The sequence below is a fragment of the Mastigoproctus giganteus genome, chromosome 5, assembly GCF_048544385.1.
Source record: "Mastigoproctus giganteus isolate SK-2022 chromosome 5, ASM4854438v1, whole genome shotgun sequence".
Classification (NCBI taxonomy): Eukaryota; Metazoa; Arthropoda; class Arachnida; order Uropygi; family Thelyphonidae; genus Mastigoproctus; species Mastigoproctus giganteus.
In genome coordinates, this window is record NC_143579.1 from 214,472,974 (window position 1) to 214,499,850 (window position 26,877).

The 26,877-nt window shown below is 36.3% G+C and overlaps 1 protein-coding gene across 5 annotated transcripts in view; it reads right to left on the reverse strand.

The window, feature by feature from the left end:
* Positions 1-7,048: 7,048 nt before the first annotated feature.
* The window catches only part of LOC150086088 (DNA-binding protein RFX2-like), a 483,547-nt gene continuing 463,718 nt past the window's right edge, over positions 7,049-26,877 (reverse strand). For all 5 annotated transcript variants that reach the window (XM_090374368.1, XM_090374370.1, XM_090374371.1 and 2 more), the window contains 2 exons: positions 15,484-15,637; positions 7,049-8,317 (listed from right to left, as the gene is read on the reverse strand). In XM_090374368.1, coding sequence (XP_090230494.1) covers positions 8,012-8,317; positions 15,484-15,637 — 460 coding nt within the window. In that variant the 3' untranslated portion in view covers positions 7,049-8,011. The remainder of the gene's footprint in view (positions 8,318-15,483; positions 15,638-26,877) is intronic.

Genomic DNA, 26,877 nt, shown 5'->3' on the forward strand with positions numbered 1-26,877 from the left:
GAAGATATATTGTGAATAATGTTACTGTTCTGAACAAGGTTGTTGGAAGTGATCACAGAGTGGTAAGATGCACACTTGATATAGATGTAGGAAAGGAAAGGAAAAAACTGACTCAAGTAAATAATACAAAGTCTTTGAGATAACAGAAGAGGAGAAAAAGCAGTATGTACTGGAACTTAAGAACAAGTTTGAGCTTCTGCAGACTGCTCAGGATCAAGATATCGACGAGGAATATTACAACTTTCTGAAAGTAATAAAGCCCAAGAAACCTATAGGAAAAAAGAAATCCAAAGAAGAAAGAATTAGTTAAGAAACACTTGTTATGATGAACCGAAGGCAAAAAATGAAGAGCAAGATAAACACTGACAAGGAAAAAATTGAGTATACTGAGTTATGCAAGGCCATTAGAAAGAGACTCAGAGAGGACATAAGAAGATTTAACGCAAGAAAAGTAGAACAAGCATTAAGGGAAAACAAAGGATTTAAATCAGCAGCCATGAGCAGTAATACAGAAAGACAAATGATACTGAAACTGAAGAAAAGTGATGGTGTACTTATAAACAGCAGAGAAGGCATAATTCAAATAGCAGAAGTCTACTATAGAAAATTATACAAGGAGCAAGGGAATGATGCCAGCAGTGGGGAAGATGGATTGCAAAGTAGCAACACATACGACATACCCGATATTCTTCCTGATGAGGTAGGACATGCATTGAAGAAAATGAAGAATCTGAAAGCCCCAGGGGAAGATGAAGTTACTGTAGAGTTGTTAAAATTGGGAGGAAGAGACATAACACAAAAATTGGCAAGGCTCTTCACAAAGTTCATTAGAAAAAGTGTGACACCTAAGCAGTGGAATAATGCAATCATAGTTTTACTGCATAAGAAAGGAGATAAATCAGAAATTGGAAATCATAGACCAATTAGCTTGTTATCCCACATCTATAAGTTGTTCACAAGGGTCATTACTAACAGATTAGAAAGAATACTTGATGAGAATCAACCGAAAGAGCAAGCTGGCTTTAGGACAGGATTCTCAACTATGGATCAACTTAACGTAATATCACAGCTAATGGAGAAAGCAAATGAATATAAAACACCATTATGCCTGGCATTTGTGGATTATGAAAAGGCATTTGACTCCATACAGCGTAAGGCAATGTTTCGGGAACTGGAAAGACAAGGCATAGATATCCCACATGTTATGATTTTGAAGAAAATATATGAGAGTGCTACCTCCTTTATTAGACTAGACAAAGACAGTAGGAAATTTAAAATTGAGAAAGGAGTTCGACAATGAGACACTACATCTCTGAAGTTGTTTACTGCTGCCCTTGAGGAAGCTTTCAGAAGATGAGACTGGTCACAGAAAGGAGTCAATGTGAATGGAGAGTACCTAAACCATTTATGATTTGCAGATGACATTGTGGTCATACCACGATCCCAAAGAATTAGAGGAAAATTTTAATCAGTTATGCTGAGTTAGATTTTCGGACTAAAGATGAATATGGCTAAAACAAAAGTAATGATGAATAAGTATGCCACAGAAAAGGAAATAATGATTGAAGGGGCAGTAATTGAAAGGGTGGAGTCATATACTTATCTGGGACAAGTTATTAGCTGTAATAATGATAAATGGCTGGAAGTCAAGAGAAGAATAAATTTTGGATAGATAGCATTCAGAAAATATAGTCACATACTGAAGAGCAATATCCCAGTTTGTCTGAAATGTAAAATAATGAACCAATGTATACTCCCCACCATGACTTATGGAAGTGAAACTTGGGCACTCACCAAAAGAATGGAAGAGAAGCTGAGAACCACACAGCGAAGAATGGAATGAATTATATTGGGAATCAGACTGTTAGATAAGAAGAGAAACACATGGATTAGGCAGCAAACTCAAGTAAAGGACATTCTTATCAAAACTAAAATGGGTCTTGGGCAGGACACAGCTCGAAGACATGATGAGAGATGGACTAAGAAAATAACAGAATGGTACCCAAGAGGAGCTAGAAGAAAACCTGGAAGACAAAGGTGGAGGTGGACAGATGAAATTCATGAGTTTGTGGGTAGTAAATAGATGGCCAGTGCTCAAAACAGAAGGAACTGGAAAGTTGCTGGAGAGGCTTTCATCCTGCAGTGGATTGAAAATGGCTGATGATGATGACAATAAAATTTTCGAATATTTTCAATTTTACTTTTACACGCAACAAGGTATGGAAAATGTAACATACTATAGAAATCTAACTTTGAATTTTTTTGAATATGGCACCTGTACGGGAAAAGGTTGGACACCACTGCAGTAGAAGGTGGGCCAGAGCCCATTGGGAATACTCGATTGTTCTGTTCACTGTTGACCAGCGCGACTTCTCCATACGTGGGACAGGTGGTCAGATAGGTTTTACCAGGTACCACTAAATTATAGAATGGTAATTCCTTTAGTTCTCTTAATTTGCTCAGCAGCACTAATTGCCTAAATTGCTTGAAGGCCAGAAATGCAAAGAGTGCATACTTAGTTAATTCTTTCCTAATCTGTTCGCTATATGAAAATTTTCTCGCTCAACGGAAACTATTTTAAATGTAACTTTCAAAGGGAATTCAAAATAATTAAACAGAGGTCCGACTGAGCAATTTAGAATTATAAAAATGGTTATACAGTTTTATATAGAAAATATCTTAACAACAGACAGTGAAAAATGCAAATTTAGTTAAATAATTTTAAGCTTGTTTGAATAGTAGATAAACATGTAAAAAAAATTTATGGAATATTACAAATTTCGAAGTGCACTGCATCCAAATGTCAAACGTCACTGTTAATAAAGGTGCCGGTATGCCGTACCATTGCGTACCGTCACAAAAAAAAGCACTGCTGGAGAGAATGTGCAAGGCTCGTGGGGTATAATTTTTCTCAGTATGGTCTGTGCTTGTTAACAGGGCAGAATGTTTTTACAAGGATAGGATACACCTGAACAGAAGGGTGCAAGAATATTTTCTGATGCTATTGAGGCAGTGATAGGTGGATCAGAAAACTGCTAGCTTGGGGAGGATACATAAACTTTTAGATTAGAGCTTCAGGTAGAGGTGAAAGTGATTCTTGCATTGCTACTATTGGTACATGTAGCAGCCTGGAAAGCAAGGTGTCTGGGACTTCAGACCCTGCTGTGGGTTATTATGGAACAAATAAATACATGTTAGGCTGTGTTAGGGTAACCAAGAGTAAGAACATGTGCATGTATACTTGCATGTACGCTGATTCGAGGAGCACTGTAAATAAATTTGATGAATTTAAAGTACTGATTAAGTCGTGAAATTCAGACATTGTAGGAATAGCGGAAGCATGGTGTCACTCAGACTTAAGTGATGCTGAATTTGAATACGGGGAGTACAACATATAGATGAAGGACAGACAGGGCAGAAGATGTGGAGGGGGCTATGCTCTTTGTTAAGAAGAATATTAAATCTAAGGCAGTGCATCCAGTTGACATGGATGGCGAGTAATGTTGAGTCAGTTTGGTGTGATATAAGCACTGGGAAAACAAAACTGAGAGTAGGAGTGTGTTATAGGCCTAACGACTGTGATGAATATACCAAACAGCTATACAGAAAAATAGAGTGGGCCAGCAAATCAGAATGTCTCATAATTGGGGATTTTAACTTTCCAGACGTTGACTGGAATTTGTGGGTTGGTCGCTCAAATGTTGATTATCAGCAGACATCTGTAGAAACTAAGTATGAAAAACTTCTCATGGTGGGAAGTTAGCTTCAGATTTATTCATAGGATATGGATAAATCTGTTGGTTCTGTAAAATTCTCCACAGTCATATATCCCATGTTCTCTGCTATTTCTATCCTTTGAGTGCTATCATCATTTTCTTCAACGTGATTGAGATTCATTCTTCTTTCAAATCCAACAGTCTGGTGGCAATCTGTCTACCACCATCCAAAACTCGTTTTCTAAATGAACCAGTTTCTGTAAGGCCTTCATGTATTCTCTGAAAAGTCTTATTTGGAACATGACGATTAGCAAAGTTTTCTGAGTACAGATGTCTTGCTTTGGCTTAAAAATTGCATTGCATCTAGCAAGTCCATACATGAGATGCATGTCTGTCATCTCTTATTTGAATAAGCCTCCATTACCACAGCATATGCACAGTATCAAACTGTTAATAACAAGCTCCAAATGGACTGCTCTTGTCAGGAAAACTAATTGAAATAACTCAAAGAACACTATAAGACCTTGTTTACATAATCACAGCAAGGCTCTCTATGAGATATTGTTGTAAGCAGTTGAAAGGAGCCAGCAACTATGCTAACTCAGTTTGTGGAAAGAATTGCTGAAACGCAAAAATGGCTGTAACTTTTTTTTATTGTTTATAGGTCCTAAATCCATCTCTGAAGTGGGTCCCACATGTTTTGATACACCCTATATAATTATTCCACCTTTCATGAAAAAATTTAATAAACTATTCTCGCAATAACAATAAATGAAATGTTCATATCAATTTTATCAATATAAAATATCAATTTAATAGACCACATGGGGCCTGTAAGGCCTGTTTGCTAAATCCAATTGTCCATTAAACTTGACAGAAATATTTATAGTCACAAAGTTGCTAAAGAAAGTTAAGAAAAAGAGCTGTACTAAGAAATAAAAAACACTAAATGTAGTCTATTTTACTGCACTTTTTTGTGGAGTAGAAGAGCTCACAATTTTGCTGTCATATAGTGGCAGTCGAAACTCTGGCCAAAACTTATTCAGTATGAAAACTACATATTGATTCTATGTATTCTTGAGTACACTCTAACCAGTGACTCCCTAATGAAGTTTGATATACTTGGCAACTGATGCAGTGATAGTGAGGAAAATCCTGGCTCCATGGTAGGGACTAAACTATAAATTCTAGGCCCTCCTGTCAGCTTGCCAAATGGTTCGCAATCTTTATACCACATTAGCTGTTGGAACCCTGACTCTTGGCAGTATGGTGGTTTTGTCACTGCTCTGTGGCACTCTGCTTTATTGTTAAAATATTTTAACTAGTGGCAAATACCATTAGAATAACAGTTATATAACCAGGTACCATATGGATGAAAAGCCTGGTTCAGGGGGGGGGGGGGGCAAACATTATTTCTGAAGTCTGCTAAACTGAGGGTTTAGTGTATTCTTCATAGAAGTGTTCTACATAGAAGTTCTTCTTCATAGAAGAAGAACTCTGCTTTATTGTTAAAATATTTTAACTAGTGGCAAATACCATTAGAATAACAGTTATATAACCAGGTACCATATGGATGAAAAGCCTGGTTCAGGGGGGGGGCAAACATTATTTCTGAAGTCTGCTAAACTGAGGGTTTAGTGTATTCTTCATAGAAGTGTTTCTCAATTAGTGCGGTTTCATAGCACACAAACTGCAGGTTTGTGTGCTATGAAAGTTTTCCCATTAATTAAATGGAAAATTATGTTTTATTAATTTTTTTTATTCATCAATTTCTTAATGTTATTTTGAATTATAATTAATTACTAAAAACTAAACTTTATCTTAGAACATCTGATGTAACAACAAAAATGCAAATCTCCAATACAAATTTCAATTTAAAGCCTACTTCAGTAAAATAATATGTCCTGCTAAAGTATAAATCCATACATACATTTTGTATGTATGGATTTATACTTTTTTTCTAGGCAAGGGGACATTCTCAGCTTAATTTTTCTTAAAACTTAACATAATCCCAAGTTCCAGGAATTAGTTTTGAGTATGTTGTGAGACTCAGATAGTGGGTGGGGAAGTTGTCATATAAAAAGGTTGAGAAGTATTGCTTTAGAGCAGTAGTTCTCAAACTATCTCCACTAGGCACACAACATATTCTTGGAAGGAGAAAGGAAGGGGGGGGAAAAAAGCCTTACATGAAACTGAAAAATTTTTTCATAATTTTTTTTTTTTTTAAATTTCTGCACTAAACAGAAGCCAATATATACCAAGTGACTGTGCATAATATGCCCTGCTTTCCCAAATCAGAGGTGCAGAATTCCTTGAGGCACCAGTTTGAGAACCACTGCTTTTAGAGGAGATGATTTTTTTTTTCTTTTTGTTGTTTATCTGAATAAAAATATTGCTTTTTTATTTAAAATTTTAGGAAAAACTGAACAACAGTGATATTAAATCTGCTAGAACAGACAAAAAACTATTTGGTTTCATGCTGTTTTATTTTCAACTGTGCTTCAAAATATCCATTTGAAACATGCAGTCACATATGGAACATCACAGTACTTGGTGTGTAGTTGCACACTAAATACTATTAGCTGAGCACACTTGCAATGGACTATGAAACTTTCTGAAATTTGCTGATCTTTGAAAAATTCTTAATACAAAATACTTTATTGTGTGAACATTGGATGTGGAAATGTGAATAACCACTTTAAAACTACAGAAAAATTAATATTTTATATTGATTCTATTTATTCATACAGGCAGTCTTGTTTAATAAATAACCATTGTAATTAAGAAATCACAACTATAACTGTGAAAATGCACATTACCCGGTCTTATAAATAAATTTATATCGAAGCGAACAGTGTACAAATGATCAAGTTAGCTCTTTAAAAACAACTTTTGTGTCAAAGGATCTATATGTGGTAGAATCCCTGAAGCAATGTGTGTGTGTGTGTGTGTGTGTGTGTGTGTGTGTGTGTGTGTGTGTGTGTGTGTGTGTGTCTGTATGTGTGTGTCTGTATATATGTGCTAGTGCAAATATTACTTCTGTGATATAGTTTTTTTCTTTCCTTGTAAGACACCAAATGGATGGATTACTGTTGAGCAAAGATATCTGCAGCACTTGGATAGATAGTGATGCTATTCTAACAGCAAAACCTGCTCTCTTTTCTAATGAGGGAAACTTAACTTTTTTTTTTTTCTCTTGTGCCTTCATTTTCTATTACACTGATTTAGAAAAACTTTAAATGTATATTTTGTAAGCAATATCTATATTTTTCGTATGTTGCTGTTATAAAATTGGCATATATTTTAGACCAAAATATTTCAGTTTCGGCAATTTTTTTCTTTTTTTACAAAATAAAAATTAAATAAAGAGATCTATGACAATACTAAGTTTCAACACTGTAAATAAAAACTGGTGTACAACTGTTAACACTTGTACATACAGTAAAATGCTCCCACCATATCACAAACAGCTTTCAGTATACAAATTACACTCTACATGCACTGTGCAACATAAAAGACCACAACAAATATATATACATGTACATTTTCATCACGAAACTAACAATATATTGAACTATAATACCGGGTTTAAATAAAGTATTACAATTAGTGGCACTACACAAACAATAATGCTTATGATGACAAAATATTCCATTTTATACTTAATATGTGACCTCTTTGGCAACATAAAACAGTGTAACCAGATGATTAAATAGATACTGTTTACATACAAGACAATATAATCTGATTATACTTAATTTTTACTCTCTTCATACAGGAATGCAAAAGGATTTACAATAAAGAAAAGGGATGTACAATGGCTCATGCACTCTTAATTTTGATCTACACTCCTTGTGGGTGTTAGGTATCACTAGACATGGCACTTCAATGATATGTATAAGAATTATCAAAAGCATGACTTAGGTAAAATAACTTCTTCTTTGGCATCAAATACAGAGACATCCTGTATAAGTGTCAGTTTTTCTGTGGATGTTTTATGTGTGTGATTATGTGTAGAAGAGAGACTAAAATATTACTTAAATAATAAGACAAAATTTATCACATCCTTCACAAATGCACCAGATTTTAGACACTATTTCACACAAGTTTGTAATAGTGAAGTTATTCACTAAAACAGCACAAACCTGAATATTTGGTGACAATGCCATGTTAGTTATCAATAGTATATTTGTTTCCCTGGTGCACACAACAACCACTACCACAGAGGCAATAATAAATCAGCTGCCACACAGCATTTTCGTGGTTTACGGTAAGTACTAACACTTTTATTGCCATCAAACAGCCTTCAGTTTTTTATGCTGCTGAGAAATGGCATCTCCTGTTCCACTTTCAGGAACATTACCAGCAAATCGAACTTGTGGTTGGCCAATTAAACTTGTCTGTAGAGATGATTCTTTTAACCCATTGGTTAAGGAAATACCACTAGCAAAGGTGTCCTGACCAATGCTTATACAATTACTTTCATTAGATGACCCATTTTCGATTAATCCTCTGGGAACAGAAGGCGACGAGTTAGAAAGGTAAATAGGCTTCTGTTCAACAGATGATTCACTTCCTATTTTTGTACCCAAGCCAATAAACTACATAAAAAAAGAAACATTTTGATAAATGAATCAGTCATTTTTTCCTTTAAAATATAATCAAATAATTCTTAAAAATGTATAATTTAAATATTAATGTGTCAAACTTTCAAGAAACTGCAAAATGGAAGAGGCTAACAAAAAAACCGCTACACACACCAAAATACAGATAATGGAAGTGCATGATATGCAATCACTCACATTCTAGAAATCAGCCAGCCATTATTACCTTCTTTGAGACAATCAGTTTGTCACTTAGCAACAGCTATAAAAAGATATAGTATACTTGGGATATCCTTAGACTTTTCAAATGATATAAATCAATTCCATATCTCTGTACCTCTTCTTGAATCATATAAAATGTAGTGCTCTGTAATAAGAAGTATATTAGAAAAACTTTCAAGCCTAAAGTGAGTAAGTCTCCTGGAGTTGATGGCATATACTCAGTAATTTGGAGGGAGGTGGAAAGAGGGTGCATAGAACCATTAAAGTTAATTATGAGAGCATCACTGAACTCAGGATAAATTACCCTGGACTGGAGAAGAGCCAAGTATCACTAATACATAAAGGCACTTCAAAGAGCAAAGTAGGTAACTACTGATAGGTCAGTCTGACTTTACTGGTAAGGAGAGTCATGGAGACAATGATCAAGAGTCCAATCAGGATCATTTAACAGAAATTGAATTCTAAAGGAAACAGAGTATATTTCCTTCAGAATTCCAAGGAAAATCATGTTACCAAACTGGTTAGTTATTTTGACAGTCATTTGTGTGTACTTGGATTTTAGCAAAGCACTTAATCCATCTACCTACCTGGACTCAGGTGGGTAGATGGATCAGAGGGTGGCTGCTAGGTAGGAGGCAAGGGGGTTATGATTAATGGTCCCTCTTCAGTTTGGGTTAATGTAAGAAGTGGGGTTCCTCCAATGATCGGTACTGGGGCCACAGTTGATTTGGTTTTCTTAAATGACATGGATAGAGCTTAATGTCAAAATTGGCAGAGTGGTTAATGATCAGCACCAAACAGTGTTTCTTCAGAAAGACTTAGATAGATTTCAGGGAAGGTTAGAAAAGTAGTAGCCATGTTTTAATTCAACAAAATAAGTCTTACACTTGGGGAACAGTAACCCCAAAATAACTTATGCACTGGGATCAAATTAAAAACAGTAGAGGAAGAACAGGATTTAGGAGTTACAGTACAGTTGGACAAGGAGTTCTTTGAGCAGCGCAGAGAGCCAGAAAACAAGACTTATAGTGTTATATCAATGATATATCAAACATTTGCTTGTAGAAATAGGGAAAATATAATCACACTGTACAAGGCAATTGTTAAGTCCACACCTGGAATACTGTATTCAAGTATGAAGGCTGCACCTTAAAAAAAAAAAAAAAAAAAAAAAAAATGATGTTAAGCTGCTTGAAAGAGTTAAAAGAATGGGTAATGGGCCTTCTGAGGTCAGCAAAAGGAGGACATCCATATGAGGAAAGACTTCAAATATGTGGACTACAGAACTTGGTAACTAGGCATCCAAGAGGAGACTTCATTGAGGTGTAAGACTCTGAGAGGTGAAATTAAAATGAACAAGGGTGAAATGTTTATTGTTATAAATGATTCCACAACTAGAGGCAATGAAGTCAAATATGGGGGAAGAAATTTAGCCTGGACTGCAGGAAGAAAAAAAATTCTATAAATGAACAAATATACAAAAAATATATTCTTCCCTAAATATTAAGTAATTTTTTATAAAAATCCTCACTTGAGATTCATGATAAGGAATAATTTTTTATACAATTTATTTACAAGTATTGTAAATACATGTAAGAGCTTACTCTCTTTCTCACTCACTCACACACATACACCTGGTTGTTGTTATGTTATTTGGTTTTTTAGGAGCATTAGCAACTAAGGCCATATTCTCCGGGATATGCAGTGGTCATTCCCTGACCTTTCCGCATCCTCCGTATTTGGTGGTGATGGGCTCAAACCCCGGTCTAATCAAAAAGCGTGTGCTACGCACTGCTGCTCCTTCCCACCTGGCTACGGAGGCACCCATACACCTGGTGTTCTTCCTAAATTAGGGAATCCTTTGTGGTGTTCTATTGTTTACTAAATGTTGGGAAACACCGGTCTATGCTGATCAAAAAAGAATGTTGACATCATCATCTTCCCTGCAATGGGTATGGAATAAATCTAGATCAGGGGTGCTCACAGTATGACCCACAGGCCAGATCTAGCCATCAACAAGGTTTTTAACTCTGAACCAGGCATGCCAGTGTTTTTTAAGGATCATGTGCACTCGGGAAAAAGTCACCCCATTTATAACCTTAAAAACTGTTAAGAGATAATTCAAAATTGTTCACTTTTTGATGCCACATTTATTTTCAATCTATATTATTTTATTAAAACAGAACATGCACTACAAAGCAGCTAATTACTGTGCACGTGTAACAGAATTAAAATAATTGTAATGATAACAAAAACATATTAAATATTATTATAATAAATTAGGAACTTACTGGGGTAAAAAAAAAAAGTAAGTCTAGTTAGACTATAGCAGCACCAAGGAAAGGTTCAAGGATATTAAGGGTATTACAGATATTAACAAAGTTGTTAAAGAAGTCCAAATTAAGATTATTTGCAACCAAGGAGAGTCTGTTCATAGGACTGCTTTTCTTAATGTCACTGTTTAATGGATGGATATGGAAAGTCTGCTGGTTAGCCGAGGAGGAACATGAAAACTGATAAGTTGCAATAGCTCTGGAGAATCATACTTCCCAGATAGAATTTTGTAAAGAAACTTGATATGAGCCATGATTCTTCTGACATCAGGAGTTGAAAGTAAACAGAGAGGCTGATAGTAACATGAGTGATATACAGAAGTTCGTGGAAATCCATTTAAGTGCCAATTTATCTCTTTTGCAACTTTCAGATTATCTAATAACCTTGATTATTCCTACCATATTAATTATACCTCACAAAGCTATGCTGGGCAGTTTTAGAGTTTTTTCAAGTGGATCTTCCTATAGGGATTCCAGACAACAGAGGCAATGACTGGTAGAATGGTGACTTTGTGCAGAAGGGCAACATATCTGCAGTCTTTAAATTGCAAAAAATTCTTCTTGGTGTATCTAATTATTTAAAAGATTTACTCATAAAATGGTTAATATGATTGTCAAATCAACAGCTGCCTGCAAAAATGTTCCTAAAATCAGTAATCTGATCACAAAAATGTAATTAATATGGTAGGAATAATCAAGGTTATTAGATGATCTGGAAGTTGGAAAAGAGATAAATTGGAACTTAAATGGATTTGTTAGCATAACTGAGAAAAATTAATTTCTTATATTAAAATCATATATTTTTAATTATTTTTTTTTTAAATTAAACTTTTTCTGCAGCAGCCTTAGATATATGTTTTATCATTTCCCTTATCAGGGCAAGTGAAATGTAAATCAAAAAACCTGCATGCATTAAAAACTGGATGCCAGCCAGTCAAAATATTCCAGGACAAAGTCAGATGGTATAAAAACTGGAGGGGCTGGCAGAAAATGTAAAGTCGGCACATTCTCTATTAAGCCATTCCACTTAATAGAACATGCCCAACACTTCAATAATCAGCCAATTTTCAAAACATGCATATAATTATCAAGACAGGCTTAACATGATTCTGCATTTTTCTTATTTGCATTATCATTATAACAGAGATTTCTGGAATTTTCATTGGAGAAATCAAAGAAAACACTTTTGTGAAAGATATTAAGAGTTTCAGTTTTGTGGACTAAAAATTGGAATTTGGGGAGTACAATGTGTACAGAAAGGATAGACAGGGTAGGAAGGGAAGAGGGGTTATACTGTTAGTTAGAAACACAAAATCTAACTAAGTGCAGCCATTTGACATGAGGTAGACAGTGCAGTGCAATATTGAGTCAATTTGGTGTGACATAAACACTGGGAAAGAGAAAATAAGAGTAGCAGTGTGTCATAGACCTAATGACTCTGATGAGTACAACGAACAATTGTGCAGAGAAATAGAGTGGGCCAGTAAATCAGAATGTCTTGTAATGGGTGATTTTAACTTTCCAGATATTGAATGGAACATGTGGGCTGGTCACTCGCACACAAGCAAGACTTTTGTGGATTTATTGGAGGATTGTTTTCTACAGCAACATGTTCGAGAGCCAACCAGAGGGGGTAATACTCTTGATCTGATTATCAGTAGTGATCACGCATGCATTAGGAATTTGCAGATAAAGGAACCACTAGGAGACAGTGATCACAGTGTGCTGATGTGGGATTTACTTAAAGATGTAACTGCCATCAAGGGTAGAGAGAAGGGTTTTTGTTTTCATAAAGGTGACTACAGTGGTCTCAGGCAGTTTTTGAATTCTATACAGTGGGATCAACTGATGATGTTAAAAACAATGAATTCTAAATGGAAGGCCTTCAGGGAATTAATCTTGGAAGCTACTAGGCTTTTCATACTAACTAAGAAATACTGTTCAAGATTTATGAGGCGCGTGCTAGAGAAGAAAAATGTGTGGGATGGATATAAATTAGCAGATGACACAGAAGCCTATGGCAGATATACGCTAGTCTGTAATCAAGTCACAAAGGTGGTTAGGCAAGCGAAGGCTGATTATGAGAAATCCCTGGCAAAGGATGCAAAGAAAAACAACAAAGACTTCTTTACTTATGTAAACTCTAGAAGGAAGAGGATGAATCAGATTGGGCCACTTGATGTTGGTGATCCTGCTCAGATAGCTGACAAATGGAATGAGTATTTTGCATCTACATTCACACATGAGGAATTCTGTAAGGAAGGGGAGGACAGAAGTTTACTACTCTGACAGGGAGCTAAATGATTTTGTAATAACGGAGAGCAAAGTGGAGGAGAAATTGTTGTAGTTAAACATAAAAAAGGCACCTGTAGCAGATGCTGTCCAATTATATTGAAGGAAGCAGCGAGGGAAGTAAGAAAACCCTCAGCCATAATTATGAGAGCATCCCCATGAACTGGAGATGTGCAAATGTATCACCAATTCACAAAGAGTGTTCAAAGGGTGATGCAAATAATTATAGACCTGTTAGTTTAATTTCTGTTCCAGGGAAAATAATGGAGTCACTGGTTAAAGAAGTGATGCAGGATCACCCAGACAAGACTGCAGTAACAGTTCAGACACAGTATGGGTGTGTTAAGGGGAAGTCTTGTCTGACCAATTTGATTGGATACTACGATGTGGTCAAAAAGGAACTGGATGCAAAGAATAATTTTGATATCATATACTTGGATTTCAGGAAAGCTTTTGATATTGTAGCACATGGAAGACTGCTGTACAAATTGGAGTGGCATTAAGGGCAAGTTGCTGCAAAGTATAAAGCGATGATGGTTGAGTGGGAGATTACAGAGAGTGGTAATCAATGGATACTGCTTATGTGGACTAATGTTATTAGTGGAGTACCCCAGGGTTCGGTGCTGGGTCCGTTATTGTTTTGTGTATTTATTAATGATATCGATGAAGGTATATCAGGCATAATGTCCAAGTCTGCAGATGATACAAAGGTTGGCAGGGTTGTTAATGATAGTAAAGACAGTATGATATTGCAACAGGATCTAGAAAAGTTAGGTAGATGGGCTGAGAAGTGGCAACTGAAGTTTAATATTGACAAATGCAAAGTACTGCATATGGTTAGCAGTAACCCATGAGAAACGTACCAACTGTGTGGTATTACACTCAGGGAGGTGGAGAATGAAAAACATCTGGGGGTAATTGTGCAGTCGGATATGAAGTTCTCTGTGCAGTGCAGACGGGCTGGCAGAGCAGGTCATGGAGTTTTGTCAATGATATATAGGAATTTTGCTAGCAGAGACAAGGAGGTGATTATCCCTTTGTATAAGGCAATGGTCAGGCCATACCTTGAGTACTGTGTACAGGTCTGGAGGCCTCATTTTAGGAAGGATGTAGAGTTGCTAGAATGAGTACAGTGAAGGGCAACAAGATTGTTGAGAGGAACAAAGGGGTTCTCTTATCAGGAGAAGCTTAAATTCTGTCAATTGGAGCATCTGGAGACTAGGCATCTGTGAAGTGATATGACTGAGGTGTACAAAGCCTTGAATGGTTGAGCAGGCTCAATGCTGACAGGATACTTCCACTTGCTGAGATTAAGAACCTGGGGGGGGGGATAGATTCAAATTGAGAAAGAACTGTTGAAGAATAGATGTGCAGAAGTTTGCCTTTAGCCAGTGGGTAGTTGATTGCTGGAACAGACTTTCATTTAGCCAGCAGGTAGTTGATTGCTGGAACAGACTTCCAGCTTGTTGTAGAAGTTGATAGCTTAAATAAATTTAAGGCTGAACTAGACAAACATTTGAAGTGATTGGATGGGTGAAATGGGAAGGGGGTTTTTTTTTGGTTGATGCTCTATAAGCTTGCTTTCTTGCATCATATGCCTCAACGAATGCTAATGCTAAGTAGAGAAAGCACGATACTGTTGAAATCATGTGGGGCCTTGAGGTCCTGCACACACAACTCCTGGTTAACTGGAACACAAAAGAATTCTGAAAATTACTGTTAGTTATATTAGACATTCTAAGATATAGCTTTGCACCTCACTGTCCTGATATACATGTGACACAGCCACAAGTGTTTCAATATCATTTCTAGAAGTTCAAATAGAAGTTTTTTTTTTTTAAATATATATGTTTTTTTTTTTTTTATTAAACTTAAATGCTGTAGCTTATTTATTTTTCAAGGAAGACACTATGTACCTTCATTTGCTCTCATTCTTATGGAGCAAAACTGTACATTAACCCAATCCTTTCCTGGCATGTGGAGTCTTATAAAATCCCCAATATGGCTCTTTGACATAAAGGATTGAATACCATTGATCTAGATGTTTCCAGGTTATTCACATCACACAAATTATGGTGTGGGTTGTTCAGAGAATATAAACTACATTTTAGGTCCAGAGGGTTACAAGTATCAGAATCTGACACTCCCCCTCCCCCCCCCATCTTGTCCTAGAGGGCATTGTTATTCGTTTTGCGGGTATCTGTCTTTCATTCCATGAATATCCTAAATATTTATTCTGGATGTCTATTTCATTTGAAAACCTTTATAATTTATATACATATATATATATATAAAAAAATTAATGCACATACTCACCTCTCCCATAACTGCTATTGGTGTTTCACCTATTGCTTTAGCAACTCGGTGTTCTATCAAGTAGAACATGTACTCATCATAAAGAAGCCTTATTAGGTGAAATGAACCAAAACTTGCTGCACTCCGTAATGTTAAATCCCGTATGACCATTGAACTGAAAAAGGAAATTATTTGAATTATTAGAATGCATATAACAATACATCAGAAAAGTATAATACTGAGTTAAACTTTTCTGTTAACTACAGGACTACCAACTGGGCTTGATAGAACCTTGGACTAACCTTACAGTACTGTAACATGGATGTATCTGATTTATCCCAACAGAGTCCATTGACTTTGTTCCTTGTGGTGTCCTTAATCTAAAAAATTTTTTCTCCATCACCCAATTTTTTCAACTGTATTAAAATGGCAGGAGGATGCAAATGAGCAAAGCTTATGTAGCACTTGCTATGAAAAAATATATAATAATGATAAAATAAATAAAATATAGCGCTGTTTTATATTTTACCTAATTCCTCCCAATATTTATCTAATTCTGTCTTTAATCACTTTGCCTGTATTTTGCCTGTATACAGTAAAGTGTAATTTGCCTGTATACAGTAAAGGCAATGCATCAATCAAAAATTGATTTGTCAAATAGAACAAAAAATAATTTTTTAGTTTTTCTTCTGAGAGTAGGTATTGTAGTTACTTTTATATCTAACTGATTTTGTAATGAACGGATAATGGAAATTCCACAATTGGTTTTAGGGAGCAAGAGTGCAAGGGCACTCTTGCTCTCTCAACATTATTGTAAATTTGGTTTGGATCAGACAAACGCAAATAAGTTAATGGTGCCCATCTTGTTTAAAAATGGCAAATTAAATCACCTTACCCCTTTGAGATATTTGCACATGATAATGGGATGGGGATCAGACAGTTACTATAAACACTGGCTGGTTTATTTATAGACTACAATCATGGCTGTTTTTGGAAAATTTTTTTGAAAAACCGCAACCATTAAGTGACTACACAAACCACTGTTAATTGTTAAGTGTAAAGTGACTGCAACAAGGCCACATGGTAACTTGTTCTGACTATTTATTACTTTTTAACTGAAGGCAAATTTCTTCATATCCTGTCTACAATTATCTTTCCTCAGTTTGAAGCTTCCCCTTGTTTTCTCATTCCTAGAACAAGAAAAAATACCATTTTATATTATATATACCATAGTATATATAATATAAAATGGTATATATAATAGCCTTAAACACATCGATGAAATCTCCATTTAGGTACAAACTTCCTGTATATTATTGAGAGACCCCCCCTTTTGCTGTTCTTGTGGATGCAGTATATTGACAAGAGAACTTCATATCAGACTATATTACAAAAATGATGTAGCCAAGTGGTCAAACGCAAGGGTGCAGATATGCATATGCACTTTGAATGGGCTATGGTTCAAGCTTGTGTGACTGCTAAATACAGTTAATAATTGTATTCATTGTCAAAATAATTTTATAGAAACTCTTCTGACTTAGTGGTTATGATGGAATATAGTAATAGTAACAGTATTCACCATATAGTGCAAGGAAGCCACAGGCTTTTGCTGAACCGTCAAAAAAATAATAAAAATAATAATATAATAAAATAAACCCCAACCAAATAGATAAGAAAACACAAATATATGCTTCCCTCCTCACATAGGTAAGTATCCAGTTGACCTTTGAATTTATTCAAACTGTTAACCTCAACTACCACTGAGGGAAATGTGTTCCAGCTATCAATGACTCAGTCACTAAAAGAAAACTTCCTACAATCTAATCTAAACCTAAAGCCCTGTAATATTTGAATTTATGACTCAGAGTTCTGGAATTGTTTAGAACAGTGAGAATTATCCTTCATTCATTTTACTAATCACCTCAGAGATTTGTAAACCTCAGTCACATTACCTTTGAGGAGCCTAGTTGCCAAGCTCTGTAGCTCATATAATTGGAGTCTTTCCTCATATGGATGTCCTTCTGCCAATAAACAGAGGAGCAGAATTACCTGAAGTTCAACATTTAAGGAATTGGTAGTAGCTATTCAAGAAGTTGAAGCTGGAATGCAAAGTGCTATCATCAGCAAAACTATGGATAGGATTTCCATTCAATGGAATGGTCATTAACATACAAGAGGAAAATAATGGGAGAAAGAACTGAACCTTGAGAAACACCAGCATTAGTGGAGAAGTTAGAAGACAGAGAGCCATCTATCATCATCCACAGTGAGTAGTCAGTGAAGAAACTGGATACCTAATTACAAAAAAAAAAAAAAAAAGGCAAACCATAAGATGAAAGCTTAATTAGATCTTTATGCCATGCCAAACACAATAAAAAGCCTTTGAAATGTCAAGAGCAACTGCTTGAGTTTTGCCAAACTTTTCCATTAAATTTGTTCAAAGGGTCTTCTGAATAAGCTTCCATCTTATGAGTAATCAGGTGTATGGTTTGCCAAATGTTTTTTTACTCTGACTACTCACTGCAAGTGATGGTGAATGGCTCTCTGTCTTCTAACTTCTTCAGTTATGCTGGTGTTCCCCAAGGCTCAGCTCTTTCTCCCACTCCTTTCCTCATATATTAATGACCTTTTTCCATTGACTGGAAATCCTATTCATAGTTTTGCTGGTGAAAGCACATTGCATTCCACTTTCCATTTTGAGGAACCCTGCCCTGCACAAACAGCTTCCACTTGAATATCCACTAACAATTGCTTAAATGTTCATCTCCAAGTAAGTCTCCAATTCTTCTGCTCCTATACTTACCTTCGATGACACTCAGATTTCTAGAAGATCACACATCTCTATTAGGGATTCTCCTGACTTCTAATCTCTTTTGGCATAAACACATCAGAAATATTGCTTCCTCTACATCTAAAAAACTGGGTTTTCTCTTTCACTCCTGGCACTACTTTTCTTCTAAACAGCTGTTCACTCTGTACAAATCTCAAATCTGCCCTACTAATGAATATTGTTCCTGAATCTGGAGCAGTGCCCTAAAACCTCTCTCAGGCTTCTAGACTCCACTCAAAAGTGGGCAGTTAGGTTAATTAATGGCCCATCTCTAACAAATCTCTCCACTCTCTGTCTCACGGACATTCTGTTCCTGCCACATGCCTTTTCTGTAGATACTTCCATGGACACTGTTCTTCTTAATTGGCTTCTAAACAAACGTGCCAAATGGTTGAAGCACATGTCAAAGATGTACCACAACCAGTTAGCATTCTTTTAGCATCCAACTTCAAGCTCGCAGAACCAATTTTTCTTCTTCCTCTTTTATTACTTCAACTTCCATTTTCTGGAAAAGCGTGTATTTCGTGAAAATTACAATTTACAATCTAATCTAAACCAAGTCTAATGTCAACTTGAATAGTTGTTGACATTAGACTTGAATCTAATTCAAGTCTAATGTCAACAACTATCTTCTTAACCTACAACCCATACATGGTATTAAGTACTATAGATTTTAATGGCCCTGTGCTTGGGATTTTCATTAAAAATAAATAAAAATTTGCAATCCAAAAAAAATTAGATGAACTTAAAAAACATCTCCATAATCCTTTCTAATAAAGGGTTTCCAAGAAGCATGGAATGGTACTTCCCTTACAAAAAAAAAAAAAAAAAAAAAAAAAAAATATAGCAGAGACAAATTCAAAAAAGCAGTCATAATACTTTGCATAAAAAAGGAACAGAATATGTTAAAAAAGGGGACTTGATGTGGTATTCAAACCTATTAATAAAGCTGGTAGTTTTCTGAGGGAGGCAACTTCCCCAACTAGATGTAGATGTTATTTACAAACCATGTGCAGCTAGGAGAAAATTTGTCACTGAGATCAGAAGATTAACTGAAATGAGGATGGGGGTGGGGGAACTGTAAACATAGAGAAAAGGTGAATACAGGGAAATCTGAACTGCACTGATTTCAGAAATAGACTGTGATCCTGTTAGATTTCGTGCAGCCATCTCTATAATCTCTCAAGAGCTATATGAGAAGGGGAAGACTGGTAAAGACATACTTCTTTCAAAACCAGTCAAACTGATAACACACAATGGTCTCATTTTATTTTATTTTATTTTATTTTTTTATGAAAACCCCAAACACGAGAGGTATTAGAACCGATAATACTTAGTGCCGTGAATGCGGTGGAGGTTGAGAAGCCGAAAGAAGATATTTGTTGACATTAGACTTGAACTTCTGTAGACTGCAATTTTCAGGAAATACATATGAAGGAAGGTTGTTCCAGAAAATGGCAGTTGAATGAATAAACGAGAAAGACGAAAAGTTGGTTATGTGAGTTTGAATTGGACAGTAAATGGATGTTAGCTGATGGTGGCATGTGTTCAGACTGTTTTGAAAGAGAGCAGGAATTATAGAAGCCAATTCAGAAGAACAGTGCCCATGGAAGTATCTGTAGAAAAGGCATGCAGCAGAAACAGAAAGCCTATGAGACAGAGAGTGGAGAGACTCTGTTAGAGATGAGTCATCAAATAACGTAATTACCCTCTTCTGAATGGAATCTAGAAGCCCGAGAGAGGTTTTGGGAGCATCGACCCAGATGTGGGAACAATATTCCATGGTAGGACGGATTTGTGATTTGTAAAGAGTGAACAGCTGTTTGGAAGAAAAGTAACGCCGAGAGCGAAAGAGAAAACCAAGTTTTTAGATGCAGAGGAAGCAATATTTGTAATGTGCTTGTGCCAAGAGAGATCAGAAATCAGTGTAATCCCCAAAAGAGATATATCAACTTTCCTAGAAATCGGAGTGTCACCAAAGATAAGCAAAGGAGCAGAAGAATCCTTTTTGCGAGATATAAGACAGGACTGAGTTTTAGGAGTATTGAAATCAACTAAGTTGTGTTTGCCCCACTGGAGAATTAACTGGAGATCGGCTTTTAAGGAATTGGTAGCAAATATTTGAGAAGTTGAAGCTGATTGAGGTTTCTCAAACTGGAAAGTGGAATGTGATGTGCTATCATCGGCAAAACTATGGATAGGATTTCCAGTCAATGGAAGAAGGTCATTAATATACAAGAGAAAAAGAGTGGGGAAAAGAACTGAACCTTGGGGGGGAACACCAAAATTAGTGGAGAAGTTAGACAACAGAGAGCCATCTACCATCACCCTCAGTGAGTGGTCAGAGAGAAAACTGGATAACCAATTACAAATAGAAGTTGGCAAACCATAAGATGTAAGCTTGTTTAGAAGACCTTTATGCCAAACACGATCGAAAGCCTTTGAGATGTCAAGAGCATCTGCTTGTGTTTCACCGAACTTTTCCATTGAATTTGACCATAAATGGGTAACATAAGCCAGAATATCACCAGTGGATCAACACTGACAGAATCCATACTGGTGATCGTTGATCAGATGTAAGGTTTCTAGATAGTTTGAGTTGGCAGTTAATTGAATTCTCCGTTACTTTAGAAAGAGTTGAAGTAATTGCAATAGGATGATAATTGGATGAGATGGATTTGTCACCCTTTTTAGGAACTGGCTGGATATGAGCAAATTTCCAAGAAGAAGGAAAAACACCTTTGAAATAAGAAAGTGAAAAGAGGCGGCAAAGAACAGGAGTAAGTTCAGTAGCACAGGTTTTGAGAACAAGGGGAGAAATACCATCAGGACTTGGAGCTTTCTTAGCATCAAGATTTGTCAAAATCTTTTTGATGGAAGGCAACAGGAGGCATTTAATGGATAGTATTGGGAATGGTAGGAGGTGTTTTACCAAGATTATTAATACATGAGTTGGAATAAAAATGGGATGCTAGCAGATCAGCTTTATCCTTGGCTGAACTGACAATAGAACCATTTGTTTTTGACAGAGGTGGGAGCAAAGATGGGCAAAAGTTGGCGCCAATAGCTTTGGTAAGAGACCACAATGCTCGGCTACCATTAGGGCAAGAAGCAAATTTTCTACTCTTAGCCTGTTCAAAATCTAGTTTGGACTAATTAATAACTGCTTTACAATTGTTGCAAGCTTTGATGTAGGCAGAAAATGAAACTGAAGAATTTGAAACAAGCCAATTACGATATACAACATTCTTCTCTTGAACAGCCTTAGCAATTTATTGGAAAACCAATGTTTAGATAAAGAATGAGATTTTAAAGTGAAGTGTGGAATAAAGGATTCCATTCCAAAAGAATAATTTCACTGACACGATCTGAGCAAATGTTGACATTAGAAGTTTGGAAACACTAATCTGACCAAGGAAAAGAAATCTCGCAGGTCATTCCATTTTGCATTCTTGTAATGCCAAACATGAGGGTGGGACCAGTCATGAGATAAAGGCTCCATTGGAGAAGAGACAATCACCAAGTTGTGATCTGAGATGCCTAAGAGGACCACTCACTTCGACCGTGTACTCAGAAGGGTTGTTTGTGAGAAAACGATCAAGCATGTTGGCTGTATTGTTGAGATTGTCCGGTATTCTGGTAGGTAAATGAACAATCTGTGTGAGGTCATTAGTAATTGTAAAAGCCTCAGCATCTCGACCAGCTGGGTCTGTGTGACTGGAAAACAGAAGCCAGCTGGAGTCGTGAACATTTATATCACTAAGGAAAATTACATCACTGTTAGGAAAGTTGGACTGGAGTTGGGAGAACAGTATAGACAACAGATGAATTTGACAGGATGCAGTAGAGATTTTAAGCCAAAGAAGATTGAAAAGAGGAGATTCCAAATTACCAAGTCTCTGACAGGAAATATTGGAACAGGCATATGCACAAGTTTGAGGCAAAAGGAATCGTACAGCGAATAATTTGGGCAAGTGAGATGAGCAGTAGTTGAATCAACCGATAACTGAGATTCTGTCAGAAAAAGTACATGGGGTTTGGCAGACCGCAAGTGGAAATGAACATCGTTGAGATTAGAACTGAGATGATGTATATTTGTGAAATGAACTAGGGAGTGTTTTGTTTGGAGGTTTAGATATTTTTGCAGATAAGCTGCGTAACATTAGTAACAATTCATGGTGTATTCAATAGTAAGAAAAAGTGGGGGAGACATGCTGTATGAAGTAATGAAAATTTTGGATATGGCACACACATAGTAAAAATATACCCAGATCTTTGACATAATGTGGCCTTGACAATGACCCCCGCATATACGCTACTCAGATTCCTCCAGTCACTATCTGGCAGAGTAGAGGTAGCAAGATTATACACTAGCTGATCCGGAAGCCTCCTAGAGAGTTACCAATAGATTCGGTCCGGTGTTAGTGTCTGGCCTGCGAACACCATTTTAGAGCTGTACCCTTGAAATGTAAGGAAGTTTGGATCTCACCATGGTGTTCATCAAAACCTCAAAAGACATCAATCATACTGCATGATGGAAGAAATGGGGAAGGGTTGACCGGAACTTAGCTCTGGAGACTAAACATGGGTTCCACCACTTCAAGCCTCCAATAAGCAAAGTGGTGGTATTGCACTGGTTGATGAGAGTCATCTACCACCTAGTATTGCCTGGTAACAAAGAGGGGTGGCATTTCTCTGTGTGGTGTGGGCACCACACCTCGGCCCCTGCTTACGTTGGTTCACACCTGGGTGGTCACCCACAGTGTGCTTGCGCAAGGTGGTTATACCCAGGATTACTAACAGTCCCACCATCGTGAAGGTGCAAGCAGAGGATTTGGATGTCATAGACCATCCGGACTTTGCCAAAATTGGATCCACTTGACTTAAGTGTCACCCGAATATCAGTTCCATCAGCGTTTTAGACTCCCAGGTAGAAAGCACAGCTTGTCTGGCATATCTGAGAGAATGTCTGTGACAGCCTCAAGGATCTTGCTGTCATTGTTAAGATTGTTGAAATACAGATGCAATTACCTAACCATAAATCATATTTCACATATCCATTCTATGTCAACCGATGAGTTTAAACATTTGGGATAGGAACTTATTTTAAATGAGCCATTTCTAGTTGAACCGCACACTAGTTTGAACTATCCTGATAAAGTCAGAATTTTTAGGCACATATTTTCCCATGGAGTCTGGCATCATCTCCAATGATTTGCCTAAACAAGTTAAGAAGGGTAAAATTAAAAGTGTACAAGCAAACAAGATTGTGGAGGCACAGATGTCAAGGTTAACTGCTAAATACAAGGCTTCAATTTTGGTATAACAACCAATGAAAGCAACTGGAGTATTTCGGCAATAATTGAAAAAAAAACAGAGTCAAGAATTGACGAATTTTACTCACTTCTGCAGAGTAGGAGAGAGAACACAGTTTTGAGCCACTCAGAGGCCACTTGATCAACTCCACTTTCTGTAATTTTCTCAATTTTAGTACCAGGGCACATGCTTAGATTTTCAGAAACCAAACAATTAATGGGGATAATTCTATTTATCACCACGAGATGGCAGAACCATGTATGGCTTCTGCCATCGAAATGTTAATCAAAATGGCTTCTGAAGCCATTTCAATTAACTCCAGTTTGTCAACAGTTGTCCATAATCGAGGTTATTGTTTAAGTGTTAAACAAGAAACATATTATAAAAGTATACTGTTTCATAAAACAAACAAAATTTACAGGTGTAAAATAAAGATGGCAAGTAATTATTATTGTGACATGCACAGTAATGAATCAGATAGTGATCCTCCAATACTAGGAAACCCCAATTCAAGGAAACGTTTTCGTATTTATTCGAATTCATTGTCAGATTCAAACAAGGAAAATATTGCCCATAACCTAGTTACCAAAATAAATCTTTCAAATACTAGATGGAAACGGAGCAGGAATCCTGACAAATGGGCTTGAAATATTCAGAACTGTAAAAGACTACAAGGTATGCAGTACAAAAATAGGAATGGACGTTTAATGCCTGCAAAAGAATTTCAAGAAAAACCATGTCAGTGTGCTCCGAAATGTAATCAAAATATCACTTCTGATCAAAGAGAACAAGCCATGAGGGCATTTTTCAACTTGGAGAGTTAAGTTAAACAAAATATTTTTATATGGGATTCTATTAGGATTGCAACAATAAAAAGACATTGTCCCAAAGATACCACGGGAAGCCAAGATCTCATTTTGTCACATTTTATTTTCGACAAAATGGGCAAGATGTTTGTGTTTGCAAGAAGTATTTTAGGGACACCTATCTGATAATTGACGGAAGAATATACAATCGCCAAGGTCACGATGTTCCTGGCAATAAAATTGACGACTCACATGTCATAAAACATATAAAATTGTTTCCGACTTATACCAGTCACTATTCAAGAGCTCATAATCCTAGGTGACAATAGTTGAATCTAGACCTTAATATTAAGAAATTGTATGAACTATATGTCACGCAATGTGAAATAGAAGAAATAACACCAGTTAAAGAAAAATATTATTACAACATATTTTCTACTAAATTCAATTTGTGTTTTAAGCACTCTTCCATCAAAACATTTTTTCTGCACCTGATTGGTACGAAATTATCAGAACATGTAAGAAGAAAAAACTGTCTGATGTGGTTGAGATGACCCATCAGGATTTTCTTTCCATAAAACCATTAGAAGATTCCATCACTAACAGAAAGAAAACAATTATGCAATTATCAGTCAACTGGCTGAATATGCAATGGATTAAATTAGAGAGGTCAAAACCACAAATTACTCAATTCAAATACAAGTTTAACAAAGATATAGAGTTTAATTCAATAAATATTATAAAATCCCAAGCAGGTAGACAATCAATACTGAAAAACAAACCAGCTCTTGTTATATCCTTCTGGTAGATCTGTAACAAAAGAAAAGAGAGAAAAGACATGATGGACCTATCGAAATACAATCCCTCCCATTAAACATGACTATTACAAAAATTTAAAGACAAATTGAGGTGATGGTATACTGGATGCATTTGACACTATAGATATTATTTATGTTAATAATAATAATAATAATAAGACCATCCCGCACAACAGACCGGACATAACCCTTGTGGACAAGATGGAAAAGGCTACCCATCTGATCGAATAGCAGTGCCCAACACTAGCAATGACCAGAAAGCCCATGAGAAAAAAATTAGGAAGTACACGAACCTGAGACATGAGGTCAAGGAGATGTGGCATATGCAAGAAGTATCGACCATCGTGTCAACCACCGATATGGTGCCAAAGAGTCTACATAGCGGCCTAGCAGCAACAGGTCTCCCACAGAACCCCTACAAGGAACTCCAGAAAGTTGCAATCCTGAACACCTGTAGGATAGTCAGAGATTTCCTCGACCAACAGCCAGGGGCTCACATCTGGTGAGTATGGGCTTGGCACATCTAGGGTCCTGAGCTGGATATATATCATCATTCTTCTCTTTCTTGGTGATTTCCTTCTACTTTTGACTCTTTGACTCTCTCTCTCTCTCTCTCTCTCTCTCTCTCTCTCTCTCTCTCTCTCTCTCTCTCTCTCTCTCGCAGGGTAACTCAGGGAATTTTTTTTTTTTTTTTGGCTGGTGCAGCATAAGCCTCAAGCTTCCTTGCCACCATGTAGCTATTAATACAATACAATTTTATTTATCAAGAGAATTCGTTTACAATAAATGAACTTGTTAAGAAAAGTAAATTTCTTGACAACAAGTTGTAATTCTTCCTTTACAACAGTTTTGTACAATTTGTTATCTTACAGAAAAGACTATGAAGTCACTACACATAGTATATTCCACACTGTAAACAGAGGTAGTAGTTTATCTGCATATCAATTCTAATCTACTGTGTCATTGAGTATCAAGAATTTTCTTATTAGGAATTTTAATTTGGAGATGGGGTAACTTCTCCTGAGCCTGAAATCAATGCTAGCCAACAAGTTATTTATTATATTCATTGTGTGCCTATCTCCAAATCTATTTAGTACCCTAGGGTGAGGCAAAGTAATTGCTTTTGGGTTCCTTAAATTTTGTGAGACATTTCTTTGCAGATTCGACTCTTCAAAAATAGTGTTAAGATTTTTTAAGAATAGATTTAACTTCAGTTTTTGAACTGGATACAGTATTTTATGTTTCAACAAAAATTGCCTTCTCTTGTTCAGGTCATTCCAAGAGTTTGTCCCCATTAAAAGTTTCAGCATCCTATTCATTAAATTGTTTATTGCCCTTATTTCTGCTTTATTTGCTCGTGCCCATATATTTACTAAATAATTGAGTTGGGAGTCCACTAATGCATAAAATAAGGTAACTTTTGTTCTAAAATTTAACTTATTCTTAATGTAGTAGAAAAAGTACACATAAAATCTCATTTTTTTGTACAAGTTTGTTATATGCATTACCAAACTTAGACTGTAGTCAATATATAACTCAAGGTAACAATGATTTGAAACTTCTTCCACAGTTAGACATTTGCAATTCTTGAAATTCTGATCATGTAGGCAATCATGTTTGTGCAATTTGATAGAGGGTTGAATGT